At 41.5% G+C, this 21780-nt stretch overlaps 1 protein-coding gene across 2 annotated transcripts in view; it reads left to right on the top strand.

Annotated features, from left to right (window-relative positions):
* Nucleotides 1-21780, top strand: part of LIMK1 (LIM domain kinase 1) — a 176620-nt gene that overhangs the window by 125863 nt on the left and 28977 nt on the right. For both annotated transcript variants that reach the window (XM_040338307.1, XM_040338308.1), the window contains 3 exons: nucleotides 2309-2447; nucleotides 6699-6808; nucleotides 8417-8587. In XM_040338307.1, coding sequence (XP_040194241.1) covers nucleotides 2309-2447; nucleotides 6699-6808; nucleotides 8417-8587 — 420 coding nt within the window. The remainder of the gene's footprint in view (nucleotides 1-2308; nucleotides 2448-6698; nucleotides 6809-8416; nucleotides 8588-21780) is intronic.

Genomic DNA, 21780 nt, shown 5'->3' on the forward strand with positions numbered 1-21780 from the left:
TAGTGGAATGTGCACATTAATGCTGTCGCTATGTCCTGCTGGTTGGGAAAATTTTAAATGCTGTCCATAAGATGGGAAAGCCCCAAACTATACATCCTATTGTTGTGTATGTCTAATTGCCCGTATTTAGGTCAGCCATCTCCTTCATAGCTGTTGTCTGATCGGCAGGAAGGTCAGTACTCATAACTAATTTGAATTTAAAAACATGGTGGGGAAAAAAACTGTAAAAAAATTCTAATGATAGATGTTCTTTAAGGAAATCTATCCCAAGAGAAATATGTCGGTTGCCATTGCTGAACTGGTCTTTTGGAACTGCTGGTTGTCTGGCTGTTGACAGTGCGGGGTAAAGTTCACGCGATTTGCGCTGTGAATAGCACTTACTTATTACCTAGCTGGAGTTATGAGTAAGCTTTAGTCACAGGGTGAAACATGTCAACTTTCTCTGTACCCCGCACTGTCTGTGCTGTCTTTTGCATGAAGGATCAATAAAGGTGAAATGTTGAGGCGAATACTGCATTTCTTTTGATTGTGTATCTGCAGATGAGCTGGGCAAGCACCTTCATCTAAACTCCGGCCATGCTGTGGATGGATGGCTAATGTGCTCACCTGGAGCAGCTTTCTCTTCAGTAAAGTTAGAAGCTGTTTGGCTACCATGCACAGCTGCACCAGATGCTGAGTGCTCCAATTTTAGTATATCTCCCTCTCCCTCCCTGTCTTTAACTCAGAAGTATTAGATCACACACAACCAGCCATCTCTGTCGTGACAGGTATACTTCAAAATGCAACAATAGATTGCACTGTTCATGAGTGATAGATAATTCTATAGGACTATGGTATACATTTTTAGTGGTACTTTCTTGGAAAATTGCAATTGTTTTCATTTAAAAAGTCACTCATATAAAAAAGTTAAAGTGAAACTAAAGTCTTGTTTTACTTACCTGCTCTGTTTAATGATTTTGCACAAAGCAGATCCCCCTCTTCTCGGGTCCCTCTTCAGTGCGCTCCCTCCTGTTGAGTGCATCCGAGCTGAGCTGCAGCTCTGTGTGTCCCACCCCCTTTCTCTCCTCATTGGCTAACTGACTTTCATTCAGCGGGAGCCAATGGTGCCGCAGTGCTGTCTCAGCCAATGAGGAGGGGCGTCCTGGGCAGCCAAAACACTGCTGCAACATTGTTGGATCTAGATGGGGCTCAGGTAAGTATTAGGGAGTTTTTTTTATCTTAACCACTTCTAGATCACCCACCGCACATATACTGTGGCAGGGCAGCCCGGCTGCGCGAACCGACATACCTGTATGATTTTGCACAATGCAGATCCCCCTCTTCTCGGGTCCCTCTTGATACCTGTATGTCGGTCCATGCATTAGATAAAGTGGGCACACGCGCGGGCCGTGGTGAGCGTGCCCGCAAGTTTGGTGGACTCAATGTCCATTGGCCACCCACGATCGCGGTACAGAGAGGCAGAACAGGGATCTGCCTATGTAAACAAGGCGGATCCCCATTCTGACAGGGGACAATACTGAGATCAGCTGTTCCTAGTATTTAGGAACAGCGATCTCTGTGTTGTCCCAGTAAGCCCATCCCCCACACAGTTAGAACACACCCAGGGAACACAATTAACTCCTTTATCGCTCCCTAGTGTTAACTCCTTCACTGCCAGTGTTATTTACACATTGATCAGTGCATTTTTTTAGCACTGCTCACTGTCCCCAAAAAGTATCACGCAGGGTTAGATTTGTCTGCTGCAATGTCGCAATCCCGCTAAAAATCACAGATTGCCGCCATTACCAGTAAAAATAAATAAATAAAAGTCCATAAATCTATCCTATAATTTGTAGACACTATAACTTTCGCGCAGAGCAATCAATATACACTTATTGCCATTTTTTACCAAAAATAGGCAGAAGGATACATCTTGGCCTAAACTGGTGAATACATTTCTTTTTTTATATATTTTTTGGAGATATGTATTAAAGCAGAATATAAAAAATTTTGTTGTTGTTTTTTCAAAATTTTCAGTATTTTTTTGTTTATTGGGCAAACAATAAAAACCGCAGAGATGATTAAATACCACCAAAAGAAAGATCTATTTGTGTGAAAAAAAAAGGACATCAATTTTGTTTGGGTACAACGTCGTACGATCGCGCAGTTGTCAGTTAAAGTGACGCAGTGCCGTATTGCAAATAATGGCCTGGTCATTAAAGGGGTAAATCCTTCTGGGGCTAAAGTGGTTAATGCATAGGATGCATTACTTTAATCATATTTATGTTCATTTGCTTATTTTAATAGTGATATGATTCCTCTTTTACAGATGCAGTGACTGTGGTGTGTCTTTGTCCCATCGGTACTATGAAAAGGATGGAAGACTGTTCTGTAAAAAGCACTACTGGGCACGGTTTGGTGGCATGTGTCAGGGTTGCTTAGAGCATATAACTAAAGGACTAGTAATGGTACGTACAGTAAAAATCAACTGGCACCTTCTAAAGGTCTTGCATATATACTTCTTGTTTCTGTGTGTTGTTGTGATTGTGAGTTGTAGCATTCCCTATGCTAAAGGCTCACAGGTGGTTTCATTGCAGCAGAAATTATTATTGGTTAAGCCTTGTACACACGATCGGATTATCCGACAGGAATTGTGTGATGACAGGCTGTTGTCAGAAAATCCGACCGTTTGTATGCTCCATCGGACAATTGTTGTCGGATTTTCCGCGGACAATTGTGGGATAGCATGCTTTAAAATTGTCCGCCAACAAATGTGTGTTGTCAGATTATCCGATCGAGTGTACAGAAGTCCTTCGGACAAAACTCCAAAGTGCAAACACGCATGCTCAGAACCAATGCTCACCATAACACAACATTAGCAGAAATTGCCCAAAGGGTGGCACTAAAGAGCTGAAAAAACACGTTGTTTTGTGTTTGTTGGCTGACAATTCTTTGCCGTTTTGTATGCAATACAAGTTCCTGGACAACGCCCTTTGGACAAAAGTCCTACGCTTTGTCCGATGAAAATCTGATCGTGTGTATGAGGCTTAAGAGTTGCACTTTGTGTAAATGTTAGTTGGTACCTGAAATTAACAGAAGCAGGATGTTACTACAGACCCAGATCTTTCATATACGTGACAATTTTACTTACAAACGCCGCAAGCAGAACCATAAAAGCATGCAAATGTAGATTGTTACTCATTTTGCCAATTTAAAACTGGATTTTGTATAGCTATTGTAGGTGAACCCAGGAGCATAAAGCCTCAAGCCTCTCAGCGTAAATTCAGAAGGCTCATTAAAGCGGGGGTTCACCCTAAAAAAAAATTCCAACATTACATCCAGCATACGAACGACATTTACAGTATGCAGGTCTTTTTTTTTTTTTTGCCGTGCATACCATATAGTGTGATTTTCTCCCGGCTTCCGGGTTCTGATTCCCGCGGGACTGGGCGTTCCTATCTCTGGGTTAGATGATTGACGTGTTGTGAAAAAGTTCCCCTGTCGCACAAGGCGTGTCACCAGTTTTCTGTAAATAGCCGAGCTGCGAGTCGGCGCTATACGGCGCCTACGCAGTCAGCTCTACATGGCGGGCGCAGGCGCCGTATAGCACCGTCTCGCAGCATGGGAACTTTTTCACAACACGTCCATCATCTAACCCAGGGATAGGAACACCCAGTCCCGCGGGAATCAGAAGCCGGGGAGAAAATCACACTAAATCGGTACTGTAAATGTAGTTCGTATGCTGGATGTAATGTTAGAATTTTTTTTTTAGGGTTAACCCCCGCTTTAATACCGTGTCAATGTCAAGTACATGCAAATCTCTTTCAGAAACCATGGTTCTATTGTCAGCCTTGTGATATGTATATCTTTTTTTTAATATGAAGCAGTGTATGATACAAAAATAATACATTTTATCAAGACCATGCTAAATACAGTATCTCACAAAAGTGAGTGCACCCCTCACATTTTTGTAAATATTTTATTATATCTTTTCATGTGGCAACACTGAAGAAGTAGGGAGTGTACAGCTTGTATAACCGTGTCAATTTGCTGTCCCCTCATAATAACTCAACACAGCCACTAATGTCTTAACTGCTGGCAACAAAATTGAGTACACCCCTAAGTGAAAATGTCCAAATAAGGACCCATTTGTCCATTTTCCCTCCCCGGTGTCATGTGACTCATTAGTGTTACAAGGTCTCAGGTGTGAATGGAGAGCAGATGTGTTACATTTGATATCATTCTCTCATACTGGTCACTGGAAGTTCAACATGGCACCTCATGGCAGAAAACTCTCTTAGGATCTGAAAAAAATAATTGTTGATCTACATAAAGATGACCTAAACTATAAGAAGATTGTCAAGTCCCTGAAACTGAGCTGCATCACAGTGGCCAAGACCATACAGCGGTTTAACATGACTGGTTCCACTCAGAACAGACCTCGCTATGGTCAACCAAAGAGGTTGAGTGCATGTGCTCAGCATCATATCCAGAGGTTGTCTTTGGGGAATAGACGTATGAGTGCTGCCAGCATTGCTGCAGAGGTTGAATGGGTGGGGGGGTCAGCCTGTTAGTGCTCAGACCAGTTGGAGACTGGGCCACAGGGCAGTGATCCAACATGATAACATTAACAACCCCAAATACACCACCAGGATGACCACAGCCTTGCTAAAAAAGTCAATGGTAAAATTGATGGACTGGCCAAGCATGTCTCCAGACCTAAACCCTATTGAGCATCTGTGGGGCATCCTCAAATGTAAGGTGGAGGAGAGCAAGGTCTCTAACATCCATTAGCTCTGTGATGTTGTCATGAAGGAGTGGAAGAGGACTCCAGTGGCAATCTGTGAAACTCTGGTGAACTTCATGCCCAGGAGGGTTAAGGCAGTGTTGGAAAATAATGGTGGAAACACAAAATATTGACACTTTGGGTCCAATTTGGACATTTTCACTTAGGGGTGTACTCACGTTTGTTGCCAGTGGTTTAGACACGTGTTGAGTTATTTTGAGAACACCGCAAATTTACACTGTTACACAAGCTGTACACTCACTACTTTACATTGTAGCAAAGTGTAATTTCTTCAGTGTTGTCACATGAAAAGATACAGTAAAACCTTGGTTTGAGAGTAACTTGGTTTGAGAGCATTTTGCAAGACAAGCAAAATGTTTTAATAAATTTTGCCTTGATATACAAGTGATGTCTTGATATAAGAGTAGCGTCATGTCACAACTGAGTATAAAAAAGAAGAGAGGAGCCTCTAAGTGTAGCAATATGGTTACATTTAACGAAGGTACAACATTTAGCAACTTATTTCTACACTTAGAGGCGCCTCTCTTCTCTTTTATACCCTGTAAAAAAATGCTTTGATATACAAGTGCTTTGGATTACAAGCATGTTTCTGGAACTAATTATGTTTGCAGACCAAGGTTTACTGTATAATAAATTATTTACAGAAATGTGAGGGGTGTACTCACTTTTGTGAGATACTGTATACTACAGCTTACAAATGCTACTGCAGGGGAGAACATGGCTGAGGGAGGTAGGGGTTGTGTGATAATAAGATATGTTGGTGGCCTTGAGTGGTGATACATTCAGAAATGACTCACAGTCGGTGACACATGCTGCGTATGATCGATACCTGCTTGCAGTCCTGTGATCACCACGCCCGACAAAGAGAAGTCTCTCAGCGGCAACTGCTTTTGCAGCTCTGAGATGTCAAGTGACTGAATTCTGAGAGCTGCAAAATGAACTGATGTGAAAATGCCTGTAACAATAAACCATAGCTATTGGCAACACTCAGCGTTCCCTACGCCCACCAATCAATAAGACACCATGACACACTTTCTATTGTACACTTTATTTTAACTCACAGAAATCTGTTATTGCCATGAAAGTACTAGTCTTGGTATCTGCCCCCAAGGCCAAAGAGTTTGAGTCCTTCTGTGTGCTAATGGCATCTAAAACATTTTATTATAACACGTCTGTTAGGCTAAGTTCACACCTGAGCGACACGTAGAGAAGCTGCAGCGTCACCTTTCTTTTTCTTTTTTGCACGATTTTGTAGTGAGATTTTTAAAGCGGCCTCATTCATTTTAAATGGGCCTTCCTCCTCTCCAGAAATACACCACAGAAGCCCAAGTAACAAATTTTGGCACTGAGCCAGGCATGTTTGGTGCTGCATTTTTTTGCTGCAACCTTTGTGCTTTTTTTGCACGACAGTCATGGGAAAAATCACACCATGTTTCGAGTGCCCTTAAGAAATAATGGCAGTGCAAACGCTGGGATTCTGGAAACTCAGGCAGAATTGTGTGATTCTGCCCAAGATTCCGAAACGCTATAACCCCCGTTTCACACATATGCAGTTTCCTGCACCACATTTCAATTGCACTGTGTTTGCAATCTGCTGTGGGTATCAATACAAAGTTAATGACCCCCCAAACGCATCTTAGTTACAGTGCAGTTTGCCCGCACCGGATCGCATGGTACAAAACAACCATGCAATGCAGTTGCGGTGCAGCTCCAAAAAGGCACCTGCACCTTTTTGGTGTGATGCAGTGCCATTTGAGCGCATTCATTCGCACCACACTGAATGGCATGTAAATGTGGTGCGATTCTTGTGCAATTCACATTCAGTTCATAGTGTGAACCTAGACTAAAAGTTGTCCGCAGAAATTGATGCTTCTTGTGCAGTTTTCATCAAATTATATTTTTGCTTTTACAGGTAGCGGGAGAGCACAAGTATCATCCAGAATGCTTCTTGTGTTCACGATGTAGCGCTTTCATTGGTGATGGAGAGACATATGCTCTAGTGGAAAGGTCCAAATTGTACTGGTAAGACAGAAAACATTTATTTTGGGGGCTAAAGACAACATACTGGACTTGTTTTTTAAATGTTACTCTGTTGTACATGGAAATAATATCAAATTCCGGAAATAATAGGTGACAAAAAGTTAAATAATACAAAGATTGTACTAAATTTCTGTAAAAGACACAAAATTGCTTTACTAAAACAGAAGATATTTTCATGTCATTTTTCATAATAATGAATCCAAAGAAGAGTTTGTTTTCCTCATCTTTAGAGACTGTAGGAGCCCTGCAAACAATACCTTTATTCCCTCTTGGCAAGTTGTGCAAAGCATTCCGTTCATAGTACCTCATACCTATTTATCAAACTGGCATACAGTTGTTAGATCAAATCATTCATTGCATGATAAAACTGTGGAGTAGGATTTGGAGAACATTGAGACAGAATAACTACTGGTATATAAAATTACAGGGCCAAAAAGTCCTGATAATAGGTAATAATGTTAAAGCGTATCTAAACCCAAAAACACAAATTTAATATATTGTGGCTCACCAATGCTTAGATGTGGGAACTGCATTTGTTTTCTTTTTTTAACTTTACTTTTACCTGGTGGTCTAATATCTAATATTTTTTCATTTCTTTGTATACCAGTACCAGCCTGTAATACCCCATCATTGCCATTTTTCAGTGCTCTGATAATCACTGACAATCACTCTGTAATGCACCAATGTAGCCAAATTGATTTTATATACCGTAATTTGTTTTAGACAGGTAGAGCTTTCTTTTAGTGGTATTTAATAACCACTGTTTTTTTTTTTTTTTTTTTTTTTTTTAATAGAAGAAAGAAAAAAGTCCATCAATTAAAAAAAAAAGCAAAATCCTTTATTTTCTGTTAACCACTACAACCCCAGATGCTATACCGGCTGGGAGTGTGTGCACATTTGCAAAGCCGACTGTTGGCTTCCACGTGAAAGTGACAAAAGCGGTTATAAGGCAGTCCGGTCACCTCCACAACCTTTCCCCGTGTGACCCCCCTCCCCGCCATGTACACTGGGCTCTGCTGTCCCACCTGGCAGGTCATGGGGAGTGTCTCTGGATGGAGCAGAGGGAGTGCAACCAGAATCCATTTGTTGTTCCTCCCTAATGTGAATGGACCACAAAGCGACATGTATGATGTGACTTCCTGGTCCAGCGCTGTCCTTTATCTGGATTGCTGCCTGGGGAAGCAGCTGATGGAATACAATCTGTGTTTCATTAGCTTCACTGCAGTATAATGGAGACATCCAGGTTCTAATAGACCCCAGATGTTTCCATAAATAAGTAACAGAGCCACCCTAAGATGGCATGCGTGTTACTAGAAGGATCACCAGGTGAAAATAAAGGGGAAAAAGACTGGAAAAAGAAAACTAACACAGCCAATACATCTAAGGATTGGCAAGGTTTGATATATTTCATTTATTTTCATGGATTTAGATACACTTTAAGTACAACATTCCTTCATAAAACAGAAGGTATTCACATACCATTTATATTTAAAGGTGAAAAAAATAAAACAAGGGGATTTAAAACTGAACTCAGGAAAAGAGTCACGTGTAAAGACAAATAACGATAAGTGTTTCTCATGTTTGTCACAGTGGACCATGCTACTATCAAATCTCATTGACGCCAGTGATTGACTCTCCAGTCTCACGATCACCACACATTGTGACTCTGGTATCTCTTCCTGCATTAGATGGCAGACGTGGGCTGTCTGTTTCCATCACTCCATCCTGTGCTGAGCACTCTCACACTGTGCGAGTCCGTGAGTAAGTACTTCTGTTTTTCTTTTCTTTTTCGATAGACATATTTTGTCACTGACCTCTCTACGAACTCTTTAAACCAGGGTTCCTCCAGAGGTTGCTAGGAGTCCTTGAGCAATTTTTGCCTCTCAGATAAGTTCCCACTGACACCATTGACCTTTTTAGCTATCTGTAAGGGGGTGATTCTTCCCAATGACCATCACACAAATGTATCATGAGCTGTAGATATAGTCATTTTTTAGCAGGGGTTCCTGAGACCGGAAAGTTATTTCAAGTGTTCCTCTGTGTTGAAAGGTATTTCAATTTGTGTACTGGTCATCCGACACATGGACACAAAAATGACTCATCTGCTATTACAATACCAAACTTAAGCACCTGCTAAAGAACAAAGTCTTGAAATGTATAAGTGAATTGCAAGTCAACTGCTTAAGACCATTCAGGAAATATTGCAAGTCAGAAAGTCAAGTTAATGTTTATCTAAAGCCAAACATTTTATCCTAATTCAACAGTACAGTGCACGGGCTAGATATTCACAAATCCTGGATTATAGGCTGCTACCTTCATCTGATTGGACACTGACAAAGCTTTTGGACAAGCCTTCTTAAGTGTACTGCTATTTTCCTACCCTGCTCTGTGAGACCTCCGTTTTTTGCTAGTGGGCTTTAAGTGTTAGACCTCATCTCCTTTATAAAGAGGAGTCAATGCCTAACTAGTTTTTATTTACTTTGAATTCTTCAATCAGCTTTTCACTGCCGTATACTATAACAGAGAAAGCAGTGCCTATAAAACAGTACAACCTTGGTAATAACTTGGAAACCATTCCCAGACCCCATGCTGTAATATTTCTATGGGCATTGGATCTTGTTTGGGTGCTCACCTCAACACGGAGTGTAATTAGCCAAATGGTGTTGTATAGGTCCAGATCTGTGATTCATTCCTATGGTTCCCAGACCCTTACAATGGGGCCCCCTGGATTATTCCAACCATGAAGGGCAAAGTGATGTGGAATGGTAAGACAGGTTCATCGTGTTATCAGACAGTATGTTGTAGCCTTGTAGCAAGCATGCAACTACTTGTGGCACACTGATGAGTGACTGCTGAATAGTATACACATTTACCAGAACAAGACCTTAGTGTAACACTGGTCTCTGCATCCAATTCTAGCTCTATGTCAGATATGCAATTTGCGACCTATCTAACCAAGGTGGGTTTCTCAGCAACTGTCAGAATGTTTAGGGCATCTCAGTAGCCTAATACAGCCATCCCTGTCCAGAGCCCAAAACTGCCAGGCTTCTTCTTCTTCCATGTCCATCATCTCTATCTGAGGTGGGAGTGGAACTGTCTCCTTTAGACATGGAAAACATTGAGGAATAGGAAGCAGGAGAAAGAAAAAGAAGCGCCAGTGCAGTACTAGTGCAGCATTAAATTATTTTATTAAAAAGCAATGTTGACGAAGGAGGCGTAGTTTAACTTCCGAAACGCGTTCTGTTTGGCCAACACAACGGTAGGCGGGGGATCCTCTGTGTGGCAGCTCCGGGTCACCTCTATGCCGAACAATCCAGCCAGCATTCTCCTGAGATCCCTTGAGGCTTCAGCTCTCCGCTGACACAAAGCGCTCGTGGCATTACATCCCAAGTACAAAACAGATTACAGCACACACATGCAAAAATGACATTTATCCTGCAAGGGTAGTTAAATACGCCTGAACATATTCAAAAACACGGGGGTTTGGTCACACTATATGGTCCTATAGTGCTAAGCCCACTTACTGCAACAAAGTACCCCAAATTAGTGGGTCCTACCCTAGTAATAGAATGAAAAAACCTAATGTCTCAACCATGGGAGATAAACTCCTCTATGTGGGAGAACTGAAGGGATTCCTCCTATGCACTGGTGGCCACCAATAAGAGGTAATGAGGAGGGGAGGGGTGCTTCAGCCCAAGAAACCTTGTCAGGGTCTGTTTTTTATGCTTTTGCCTGTTCCCATGCTGGACGGGGTAAGCCCCCAACCTACTGAGCACAATGTGAGTGCATGCATTTTTTTTACAAACTTTGCTTTTTAATGAAAATCATTCAATGCTGCACTAGTACTGGCTGGCGTGTCTTTTTCTTTCTCTTGCTTCCTATTTCTTACAGTCTCTGGGTTCCCAGCCCATGCCTGACGCAGCCTCGCAACCATCTGCAGCATTCACACCAAAGACATATTTAAAGGGGTTCACCCCCTAAAACTTTTTATCAAGATTAACTTTCTTGCATTTTTATTTGCATCTTTATTTAAAAAAAAATGTATTCATCATCTTCTATTCCCTTTAATGTCCTTTTTATCACTAATCATAAGCAAGAGTGTGTTGGTTTTTCACCACTCTTGCAACCATTAGGACTTTTAGCGCTGAGTCATACACTATCCCTTTTGTGTGTGTGTTTTTCCTCTTTATGTTATTGTGTAAAACATTGAAGAAGACCCAGAAGCAGTCTTAACCTCCCTGGCGGTATGATAATGTCAGATTTTTGATGCTGAAAGCGGTACAATGTTTTGCATGGAAATTTGGCGTTTTATATTGTAGGCCTGTAATTCTTAGAAATAACTCACTTAAATCTGTCCAAAAAAGAGTCTAGTAGACATCCCGGGTATGATAAAGTTAGAAACACAAAATCATTAATTATAATATAATAAATAACTATAAGTAATTATAACAAATAATAATATAATAATAATAAAAATTATTCAATGATGTAATCAAATCATAAAGCACAGAAATTTGCTCAGTTGCAGAATTGTCACTGTCATTACTTTCAGTGTTTGATGATGAATTTCCCTACAAATCACTATCGCTCTATTGTGCAAGTGATTCTAATTTATTATCGCTGTATTCTAGCTGTTCTAAAACCACTTTTTATGTAAAGGGACACTTGGTTGCTATGGACAATCTCCAATTTCCAGGCAGAAAGAACAGTATATATAATATAAAACTGCATGCAGGGCACTGGACAAACCACTAGGGACAAAGGGGATGTGTAATTATTTAATACAGTACTGTAATCTGTAAGATTTCAGTATACTGTATCTATACTTTGTTTTTCACTTTTTGAATTTGGTGCCTAGCTCCATCCCCGTGCGTCGCAACGCTCGCAGGGAATGGAGCTCGGCACTGTTGATCAAGCGAGACATGGCAGAGACATGGCGGCTCGCAGACACAGCGGGGAGACATTGCAGGTTCCTGGGGACAAGGTAAGTAACCTGTACATGGATCCTGCGATGCGATCCCGAGTGTGGCTCGGGGTTACCGCTTTTGGTACTAAAATTTCACCCCGAGCCACACTCGGGATTATCACTAGGGAGGTTAAAGGACACAATAGACTTGTCAATGTATATATGCTTACTTCTTCTGTTCACAATGGCCTTGGTATAATCGCACTTGGATCTCCTTTGTCTCACCATGTCTCTCTGGGTATGTTTAAAAAGACATGTCCTATTCATGAAAATATAAAATAGACAATGTGATTAAGATAAAAGGAATTTTGACTGTAAATTCCATATCTTGGTGTACAGTACAGGACACTTCCCCTCTTTCATGTGTTAAGCCTCGTACACCCGCTCGATTTTCCGAGTAAACCGAGCGTGTGTACGAGGCTTTCAGGTTTCTCATCTGGAAATCTGGCCAGAATCTCGACGAGAAAAATAGAGATCCTGCTCTCTGTTTTCTCGTCGAGATTCTTGCCAGCCTGTTTCCCGATGAGAAACCCGAGCGTCTGTATACTTACATGTCGCCGTGGAAACCCGCGCATGCTCAAAATGACTTTAAAACATGCTCAGTAGCTTCCACGGCATAGGTAGGGTGAAGCAAGATGGGGGCGACGGCATCGAATGTGATGAGAGCATGCTCGTCGTACGCAATGACGTCCCTGCGTTCTTGCCTTTCAAAAGAACAGCGGTTCTTTTGAAATGAGTGCATTCGGGCAGCAAGAGATTCTTGCCAAGAATATCGTCAGGAAAAACGTTTCTTGCCCGTGTGTACGAGGCCTAACTCTGTATTGCTCACCTGAAGGTAACAGCCTTCTATTCACTATGAATATCATATTTTTATAGTTGTCACTTAAACAGGAATCGATGATAAATCGTGAAATGGGAACACCTATTCCAGTGACAGGTGCCTAACAGGGAATTTCCCCTCACTTCAGGAGAAAAAAATCTTCCCAACAGAACATAAAAAAACTGACAGGTATTAAAATTCTTATGCCCCGTACACACGATCGGAATTACTGACAACAAATGTTCGATGTGAGCTTCTGGTCGGATATTCCGACCGTGTGTAGGCTCCATCGGACATTTGCTGTCAGAATTTTCGATAACAAATGTTTGAGAGCTGGTTCTCTATTTTTCCAACGGCAAAAGTTCCTGAGGGAAATTCTGATCGTCTGTATGCAATTCCGACGCACAAAAATCCTACACATGCTCGGAATCAATTAGACGCATGCTCGGAATCATTAAACATAATTTTTCTCGGCTCGTCATAGTGTTGTACGTGACCGCGTTATTGGCGATCGGAATTTCCGACAACATTTGTGTGACCGCGTGTATGCAAGACAAGTTTGAGCCAACATTCCGTCTAAAAAAAAATCCACGGTTTTGTTGTCGGAATGTCCGATCGTGTGTACGCAGCATTAGCCTGGATGGCCAAATTTACACAGAGATAGGCTTTAACTATTCCCTACAAAACAAAAATAAAATATGCTTTGGATATACTGTAGTTTACATTTCATTAAAGTGTTGTGTAATCTCATATAACCAAATTCATACAAATTCAAATTTTCACCATCATGTGAGATTTTTACATGACTCTTTTGTAGTGCTTTACTTTTAACCTCTCTTGTGTGCAGTTGTGCACTTGTATAGTCTGTTTCTGGGCCATTCAGAAGATGAAGAACTTGTCAGCTAGGGCTGTTTTAACAAAATATGGAAAAAGTCGTTTGGAACAATCCCATAAGTACAAAGGAGGCCATTAAAGTATGTACTGGCACTTTGGTTTATGGGGCAGTTCACATTTCACCCCATGGGTGCATATGAAAGACATTTATTTTTAGATACTTATACTTTGATCAGATTAAATATATATGCAAGTTAATTTGGGAAACATATTGGCATTGGTCCTAAATCTGATCTCTTCTTATTACTTTAAGAGAGCTACTTTAAAATACTGAAGAATACATATTGGAGCCTCACGCAGGTAGTTTGTGTGTGTCTCCTGAGTTAGTTCAAAGTTTTCCTTTTTAAAGTTTTAGCTCCAATTACTTTATCACCTTTTATATCAACTATCAACTGTAGAGACTTATATCCCCATGCAGGGGGCTAATATGTTTTCAAGGAGAGTACAGACTGTGATATAACAAATGAAATGCTTAACAACAAACTAACATGAGATGAATTGGAAATGAGCCTACAAATTTTCCAGACAGTTAACACTAGCATATTTGTGATACAACAAATGAGATTTATCATTTGTCGTTAAAAAAAGGAGATTATGGAATTCAGAATTGGGTCCAGGCATCTTTTTTTAATATCAGAGAGAATCTGGCAGACCATGAATATTATTTTATCCCTCCAGAATCGCCAGGCGTTTTTAAAAGGTTTACAAACGGTCATTGTTAATGGCATCAATTCTGTCATAGATCATTATTATGTCAGTCTAGATTTTACCAGTCATCGGGCATGATTGGACAATTTTATGTGTGTATGCAGCATTAACAAAATTTAAAATGGTATGCAAGTTTTTATTTTTGTCTATTTGCCAAATATCCGGCCCCAGGGACCTCACTGAAGGTAAGGGGGATCTTTCAACCGGGTACATTCATAGAAATACAATTTATAAAAAAAGGTTGCTTCCCTACGCTACGCTGAAAAGAAATTGATGGAAGTTGCACTTATTTATGATAAAGGATTCTAATAACAGCTTAGAAATAACTCCAATTAATATTTGGTGAATCAGAATCCTAAATCACCAAACAAATGGAACTGAACTGCATTTGCGTGGATGACAGTGTATATAACCTTCAGTATTTTATGTGCTGTGAGGCAGAATTCCTGAGAAGTTTGTGATATGGAATGTGGCTGTTATTTCTGTGAAATAGTTCCCTCATATGTTTAGTATGTAGTTTCCTCATTCATGTTTAGTTATACTTCTCATTTATTCATGGGTGCGTACGTAGGAAGAAGGTGAACTGCTGACCAAATATATGTTTTCTAGAAAATTAAATAGTGTCTGTCCTTTCAGTAATTGTTTGGATATTTAAACTATTTAAAAGAGAAGCATGGGTTTTAAAACAAACAATCATATTCACGTAGATGGCTGCAGCACCCATATCAGCCGTAGCTGTCCCCTGCTGCCTCTAAGACCGAGGACTGAGCAATGAAACACAGCTGATTGCTCAGTTCTGGGCCTTCAGCCTGCAGAGAGCTGGTAACAGTCAGTCATCGGCTCTCTACTCTGCCCCTCCAGTGCTCACTGGAGCACTTGGCTGCAGAGGTGGTGGGAGCAGTTCGTCCAGGATCTCAGCGGCTGGCTGAGAGGCTGAGCCATCTGCCAGTCCAGGCACCTGTGTGGGTCCTGGATGTGAAGTGGGATTCCAAGCTTCGAAAACGGGCTTTAGCTGGCTGTCAGCTAAAAATGGGTCACAGGAGTGCAGAATGAACTGCTCTTCTGTGATCCATAGAAGTATAGCCAAAATAGCTTTGGCTATACTTCCCTGTTAGTCAGATCATAAAAAAAGATAAAAACTGATTAGTTCCTTTGGGTCACTTTGCACATCATAATTACATAAGCCTGAATGTGTTTAATTGCATTGTAGTGTGTACCTGTGCCTCACCTCTGCCTTTTTTATTTTTTTCCAAAACTCCTGTTGCAAAAACCTCTGGGTTGAATCATCCTGCTTCTGAAACTTGCAGCATATACAGAGAGAAAGCTAGGACCAGAGTTTGGAAATATCTGGTATCTGGTACGGGGCCAGAGCCAAATGGCAGATCAATAGAAGCAGGCCCGAAGACAAGTGACATCTTTACGGCAGACTCATATTGTTTTTTTTTTACCTCTCTAATGCACTGAGCAAAGTTTCTTATGAGTGGATCTTATGAGCCCTCCTGTCACCAGAGCAGCCAAAGGGGAACATAGCAGTGGCTCTTGACTGTCAGAAAGTCTATACAATGGCATCACTGGCATATGGATCTTAAGGATGGCAGTGGTGCCATTGTTTAACTGCATTGTGAAATGCTTATCCTTTTACCTGATTAAACAGGACTTTAATCTGACCTGTGGGCAGAGCTACAGCCTCATGCTAATTATACTGTGTTGTAAAGCTTAGGACCCCTTTCACACTGGGGTGTTTTTCAGGTGTTTTAGCACTAAAAAAAGAAGCCTGAAAGAAGCCTCATCTGCAATCCCAATGTGAAGGCCAGAGTGCTTTCAGTGTGATTGGGCTTTCACATTGTGATTGCAGATGAGGCTTGTGACAGAACCCACTGTCAGTGTGTGTTTTGGAAGGGACTGTGGGCGGGCCTCTCACCCACATATTATGGCCCAGAAGAGACTGGAGACCTGGGGACAAGCTGGCATTGAGATAATGTAATGTAATGCTACATCCCTTCTCCCCCATCCCCCCCTCTTGTTGCTGTGTCTAATTGTGTTGGTAAATGGCACATAGACAATGGTCTGGACTGGAGACATCTCTCCGCAGGGGATGTGTATTGAGAGGCTGCCTGCTTACCATAATCCCTTTATGTTTGTCTGTAGTTTCTGTTTCAATGTACAAGTGTTCAGTTCCCATTGATTCTTCCTTGTCCCCTACCCCCTCCCCTCTATGACAAGGCTAAGGCCCCATACACACCATAGAATCTATCCGCAGATAAATCCCATCGAATGGGTTTCAGCGGATAGATTCTATGGTGTGTACACTGCGGCGGATATTTATCCGCGGATAAATCTCCCCTGGGATGGATTTCCAGCAGATGGATATTTGCTGACATGCTCAACAAATCCATCTGCTGGAATCCATTCCAACGGATGGATCCGCTCGTCTGTACAGACTCACCGGATCCATCCGTCCAAAGGGATTCCCCGCACGCGTCGTAATGATTTGACGCATGCGTGGAATTCCTTATATGACAGCGTCGCGCCCGTCGCCGCGTCATAATCGCGGCGACGGCGCGACACGTCATCGCCAGAGGATTTCGGCGCGGATTTCAATGCGATGGTGTGTACACGCCATCGCATAGAAATCTGCTGAAATCCTCGAGAGGATTTATCCGCGGATACGGTCCGCTGGACCGTATCCGCGGATAAATCCTCTCGTGTGTATGGGGCCTTAGGGGAGTGTGCCTAACTGTGTGAAAAAGTGTATGTCTTGTATTTAATAAACAGTTTATAATCTGCAGGCTGCGGGTGCGTTTGGAGGATAGGAGACACAGGTCTGGAGGATGTGCCCACCTGGGGTATTCGAGATCCATCACAAGGCTTCTTTCAGGTGCTTTACAGGCGCCTTTTTTAACGCTAAAGCGCATGAAAAATGCCCCCGTGTGAAAGAGGTCTTACTCCCTGAGAAATACATCTCTCTGGATATGATGTTTCTTAAAAGACTACAGTGGAGATTAAGCAGGGGAGTTAATAATTTTCTTTCATAGTGATCAGCATTTTTAATTAGATTGCATCAGGGAGTGTGCATAATTAGACTGGTTTGAGGACACACAGGCTCAGTATTAAGCATTTTCCAAAACACTCATTTAACAACAATTGGTGCTTTGATGTACTCAAGCAGTGATAGAATGAAAAACAAAATTCCTTGGCAGGGTTCAGTTTGTACCTTTAATGGTGAGGGATGTGGACTTCAAAGTGCTCTGCAATGCATCAGATACTGAGGGCTGTGTAAAGTGGACTTTCCTGCCCACCATTGGGGAATTATGAGCCCTTTTCGTTTTTATTAATGAAGAATCTCTTCAAGTTGCAAGTGTTCTGAATAACAGATCCATACCATAGTCATGGCTACATACCAATGATTTACATTTGTAACAGAGCTCATGAACAAATGAAAAAATGTATGAAATACTGAACAATAAGGTAGTCAGACAGTAATATGTTCATAGTCAGGGGTTGCCATGTGTACTGTATATGTTATTCTCAAATTTTCTTGATCAAATTATCAATTGGACACAAAGCCTAATGAGACAATGATAACATAGAGCTGATGCTGACAGTCAGACAGATGAGGTAATTAATGAAGAAATTCTGGTCAGGCTCAACAATGCGCAATACATTAGGTATTCTTGTTCATGTCAAACTAAAAATGTTTCCAGATCATTAAGCTGGCTTCATAAAATGCTTGGCCAGTTTTCTGCAACTCAGAAAATAACCAGTTTCAAATGCTTATTAGAAAATATTTATTTACACTGTTGTTTGTCATTTGGTTTGCTTTTGCTTTTTACATGCATTTGCATTAAACAACAGAATTATGTTGCATATTTCAGAGGTGTTTATTCTGAAAACTGTACTGAATTGTAATATAGAAACATGAAGACATTGCTTGAAGCTAAGGGGCAGATTCACGTACATTTGCATGGGCGCAGCGTTCGCTTCTGCACGTGAGTTCACTGTGACGGGGCACGTTTACAAAGTAAAATTGTCACTTTTATTCCTATTACAAGGGATGTAAACATCCCTTGTAATAGAAAAAAAGCATGACAGGACCTCTTAAATAGGAGACCTGGGGTCCAAAATATTTACACAAAAATGCAGTAAAAAAAATAAATGTTGCTTTAAGAGCTATGGGCGGAAGTGACATTTTGACGTCGCTTCCGCCCTGCAATGGTATGGAGTTGGGTGGGGGCCATCTTCCCCTCAGCTACATACCACAAAGGAGAACGGATGCGGCTGAGGGCACCGGAGCACTGCAGGAGGGGGGGCCCTTTCCCGCCGCCGATAAAAGTGATCTTGCAGCGAATCTGCCACAGAGACTACTTTTATCTGAAAGCGGACCACCTGCTGAAGAAGTGAAGGAATTATGGCAGCCAACTGCTTCTACATATCGAATTCCTTTTCAAAGTGCTGACGTATAATGACAGCAGATGGTCCGAAAAAGGTTAAAGACTATACCTGGAATTTATAAAGACTGGTGCATGACAGATTTTGCACAAGTTTCTTGCGTGCGTTCTAAAAGTAGGCAGCGTGCACCAAATGCATTTACCTATGTAGAATGTGTATTTTCATTTGGTGCACGCTGTCCTATTTTTAGAATGCACACAAGACATTTTCACTAAATTTGTCTGCGCCATTGTCTCTCTGTACACCAAAAGAAAGTTGAGCCTAATTAGTTTCAAGATTTTAACTGTCTGGATTTTATTTTGAGTTTGGCTTATTCATTACACCACAGTGTAAAAGTTGTGCAAAGTGTCGCAAATGCTCCATTAATTTGGGGCAACACATTAACAAGAAGTAATTTGATCGGAAGGTAAGGCTAGGTTCACATCACGATTTTAACATCCGATAAACGGACCGTTAAATCGGATGGAATCGTATCTGACAAAATCGTATGTAATCGGATCAGTCATCCGATTTAGTACGATTTAGATTGACCACAATAGAAAAAAAAAAAACGGACACGATTTTAACACAAAATCGGACACGATTTCAATACAACTTCAAATCCGGACCAAAAAACGTGGTCAAACACGTTTTTTGATACGATTTTAAATTGTATCAAATCGTATGCGGATCAAATCGGATGCACTTGGGGACCTAAATTAATGAATGGCAGTGAATGGATACGTTTTGCCATACAGATTTGGACGATTTAAAACCTAAAATTGTGAGTAAAAGTAGGATGACAAAATCGTGGTGTGAATGCACCCCAAGTCAATTTCTATGCCACATCCCTAAATTTGATGCATCAAAATTATAATCATAGTATAAAAGTGGGACTTTTGAGGCATGGCATTTTGGTAAAAAAATATAACTTTTTTTCAATCGGTCCATATGGCAACAGATTTATAGTAAGATACAGTTGTAAAACAATTGATTTAAAAATACTGCAATGATTTGCACTCGATAGTCTTTTCAGCTCAACGCGTTTCATGGACATGGTCTTCATCAGGAGCTAACAGACTTTTTATTAGTGCCATCTAAATAGAGTGACTTTCCCCAAGTGTGCACAGATATTTCCACTCATGAGTCCAGATACATATCACACAAGGGTCTCAAGGTCTACTCCAACCTCCAATATGATTTTATCTATTTGTTGATTTTGAGAGTCTTCTAAATATTTTTTGTGTACTATAGGTACATAGGTAATCATGACTTAATGTTATTCGTTCATTTATATTAGTTTACAAAAAAATATATAGGGACTGTTTGCATTGTCATGGATTAGAATTAATTTATTGGGGAGACCCCATTGTTAAAGCATAACTTTGTCCCAACTGATTAAATTAATAATAAAAAGGGAATTATATAAATATATATGTGTGTGTGTGTGTGTGTGTGTGTGTATATATATATATATATATATATATATATATTATTATTACAGTAGCTCACAAAAGTAAGTAGTAGACCCCTAGCATTTTTGTAAATATTTTATTATTTATCTTTTCATGTGACAACACTGAAGAAATAACACTTATACGGCTTGTATAACAGTGTAAATTCGCTGTCCCTTCAAAATAACAACATACAGCCATTAATGTCTAAACCGCTGGCAACAAAAGTGAGTACACCACTAAGGCCCCGTACAGACGAGCGGACAGTCCAATGAAAACGGTCCGCTGGACCGTTTTCATTGGACATGTCCGCTGGGAGATTTCTGTCTGATGGCTGTACACACCATCAACACCGACGTTCTCTATCGCGCAAGTTCAATGCTTCCACGCATGCGTTGAATCAATTTGACGCATGCGCAGGATTTCTGTCCGCTGGTTAGACTACTAACCAGTGGACATGTACGACGGACAGCTCTCCAGCGGACAAGTTTCTTAGCATGCTAAGAAACTTTTGTCCGCCGGATATCTGTCCACTAGCCTGTACACACGATCGGATCTGTCCGCTGACACTGGTCCGCGGACTAGTTTCAGCAGACAGATCCGGTCGTATGTACGAGGCCTTAGTGAAAATGTCCAAATTGAGCCCAAAGTGTCAATATTTTGTGTGGCCACCATTATTTTCCAGCACTGCCTTAACCCTCTTGGGCATGGGAGTTCACCAGAGCTTCACAGGTTGCCACTGGAGCCCTCTTCCACTCCTCTATGACAACATCACAGAGCTGGTGGATGTTCGAGACCTTGCGCTCCTCCACCTTCCGTTTGAGGATGCCCCACAGATGCTCAATAGGATTGAGGTCTGGAGACATGCTTGGCCAGTCCATCACCTTTACCCTCAGCTTCTTTAGCAAGGCAGTGGTCGTCTTGGAGGTGTGTTCGGGGTCGTTATCATGTTGGAATACTGCCCTTTGGCCCAGTCTCCGAAGGGAGGGGATCATGATCTGCTTCAGTATGTCACAGTACATGTTGGCAGTCATGGTTCCCTCAATGAACTGTAGCTCCCCAGTGCCGGCAGCACTCATGCAGCCCCAGACCATGACACTCCCACCACCATGCTTGACTGTAGACAAGATACACTTGTCTTTGTACTCCTGATCTGGTTGCTGCCACACACACTCAACACCATCTAAATCAAATAAGTTTATCTTGGTCTCATCAGACCACAGGACATGGTTCCAGTATTCCATGTCCTTAGTCTGCTTGTCTTCAGCAAACTGTTTGCAGGCTTTCTTGTGCATCATCTTTAGAAGAGGCTTCCTTCTGGGATGACAGCCATGCAGACAAACTAGATGCAGTGTGCGGTGTATGGTCTGAGCACTGACAGGCTAACCCCCCACCCCTTCAACCTTTGCAGCAATGCTGGCAGCACTCGTATGTCTATTTCCCAAAGACAACTTCTGTATATGACGCTAAGCACGTGCACTCAACCTCTTTGATCGATCATGTCGAGACTTGTTCTAAGTGGAACATGTCCCGTTTAACCACTGTATGGTCTTGACCACCGTGCTGCAGCTCAGTTTCAGGGTCTTGGCAATCTTCTTATAGCCTAGGCCATCTTTATGTAGAGCAACAATTCTTTTTTTCTGATCCCCAGAGAGTTCTTTGCCCTGAGGTGGCATGTTGAACT

The sequence above is a fragment of the Rana temporaria genome, chromosome 2 (assembly GCF_905171775.1).
Source record: "Rana temporaria chromosome 2, aRanTem1.1, whole genome shotgun sequence".
Classification (NCBI taxonomy): Eukaryota; Metazoa; Chordata; class Amphibia; order Anura; family Ranidae; genus Rana; species Rana temporaria.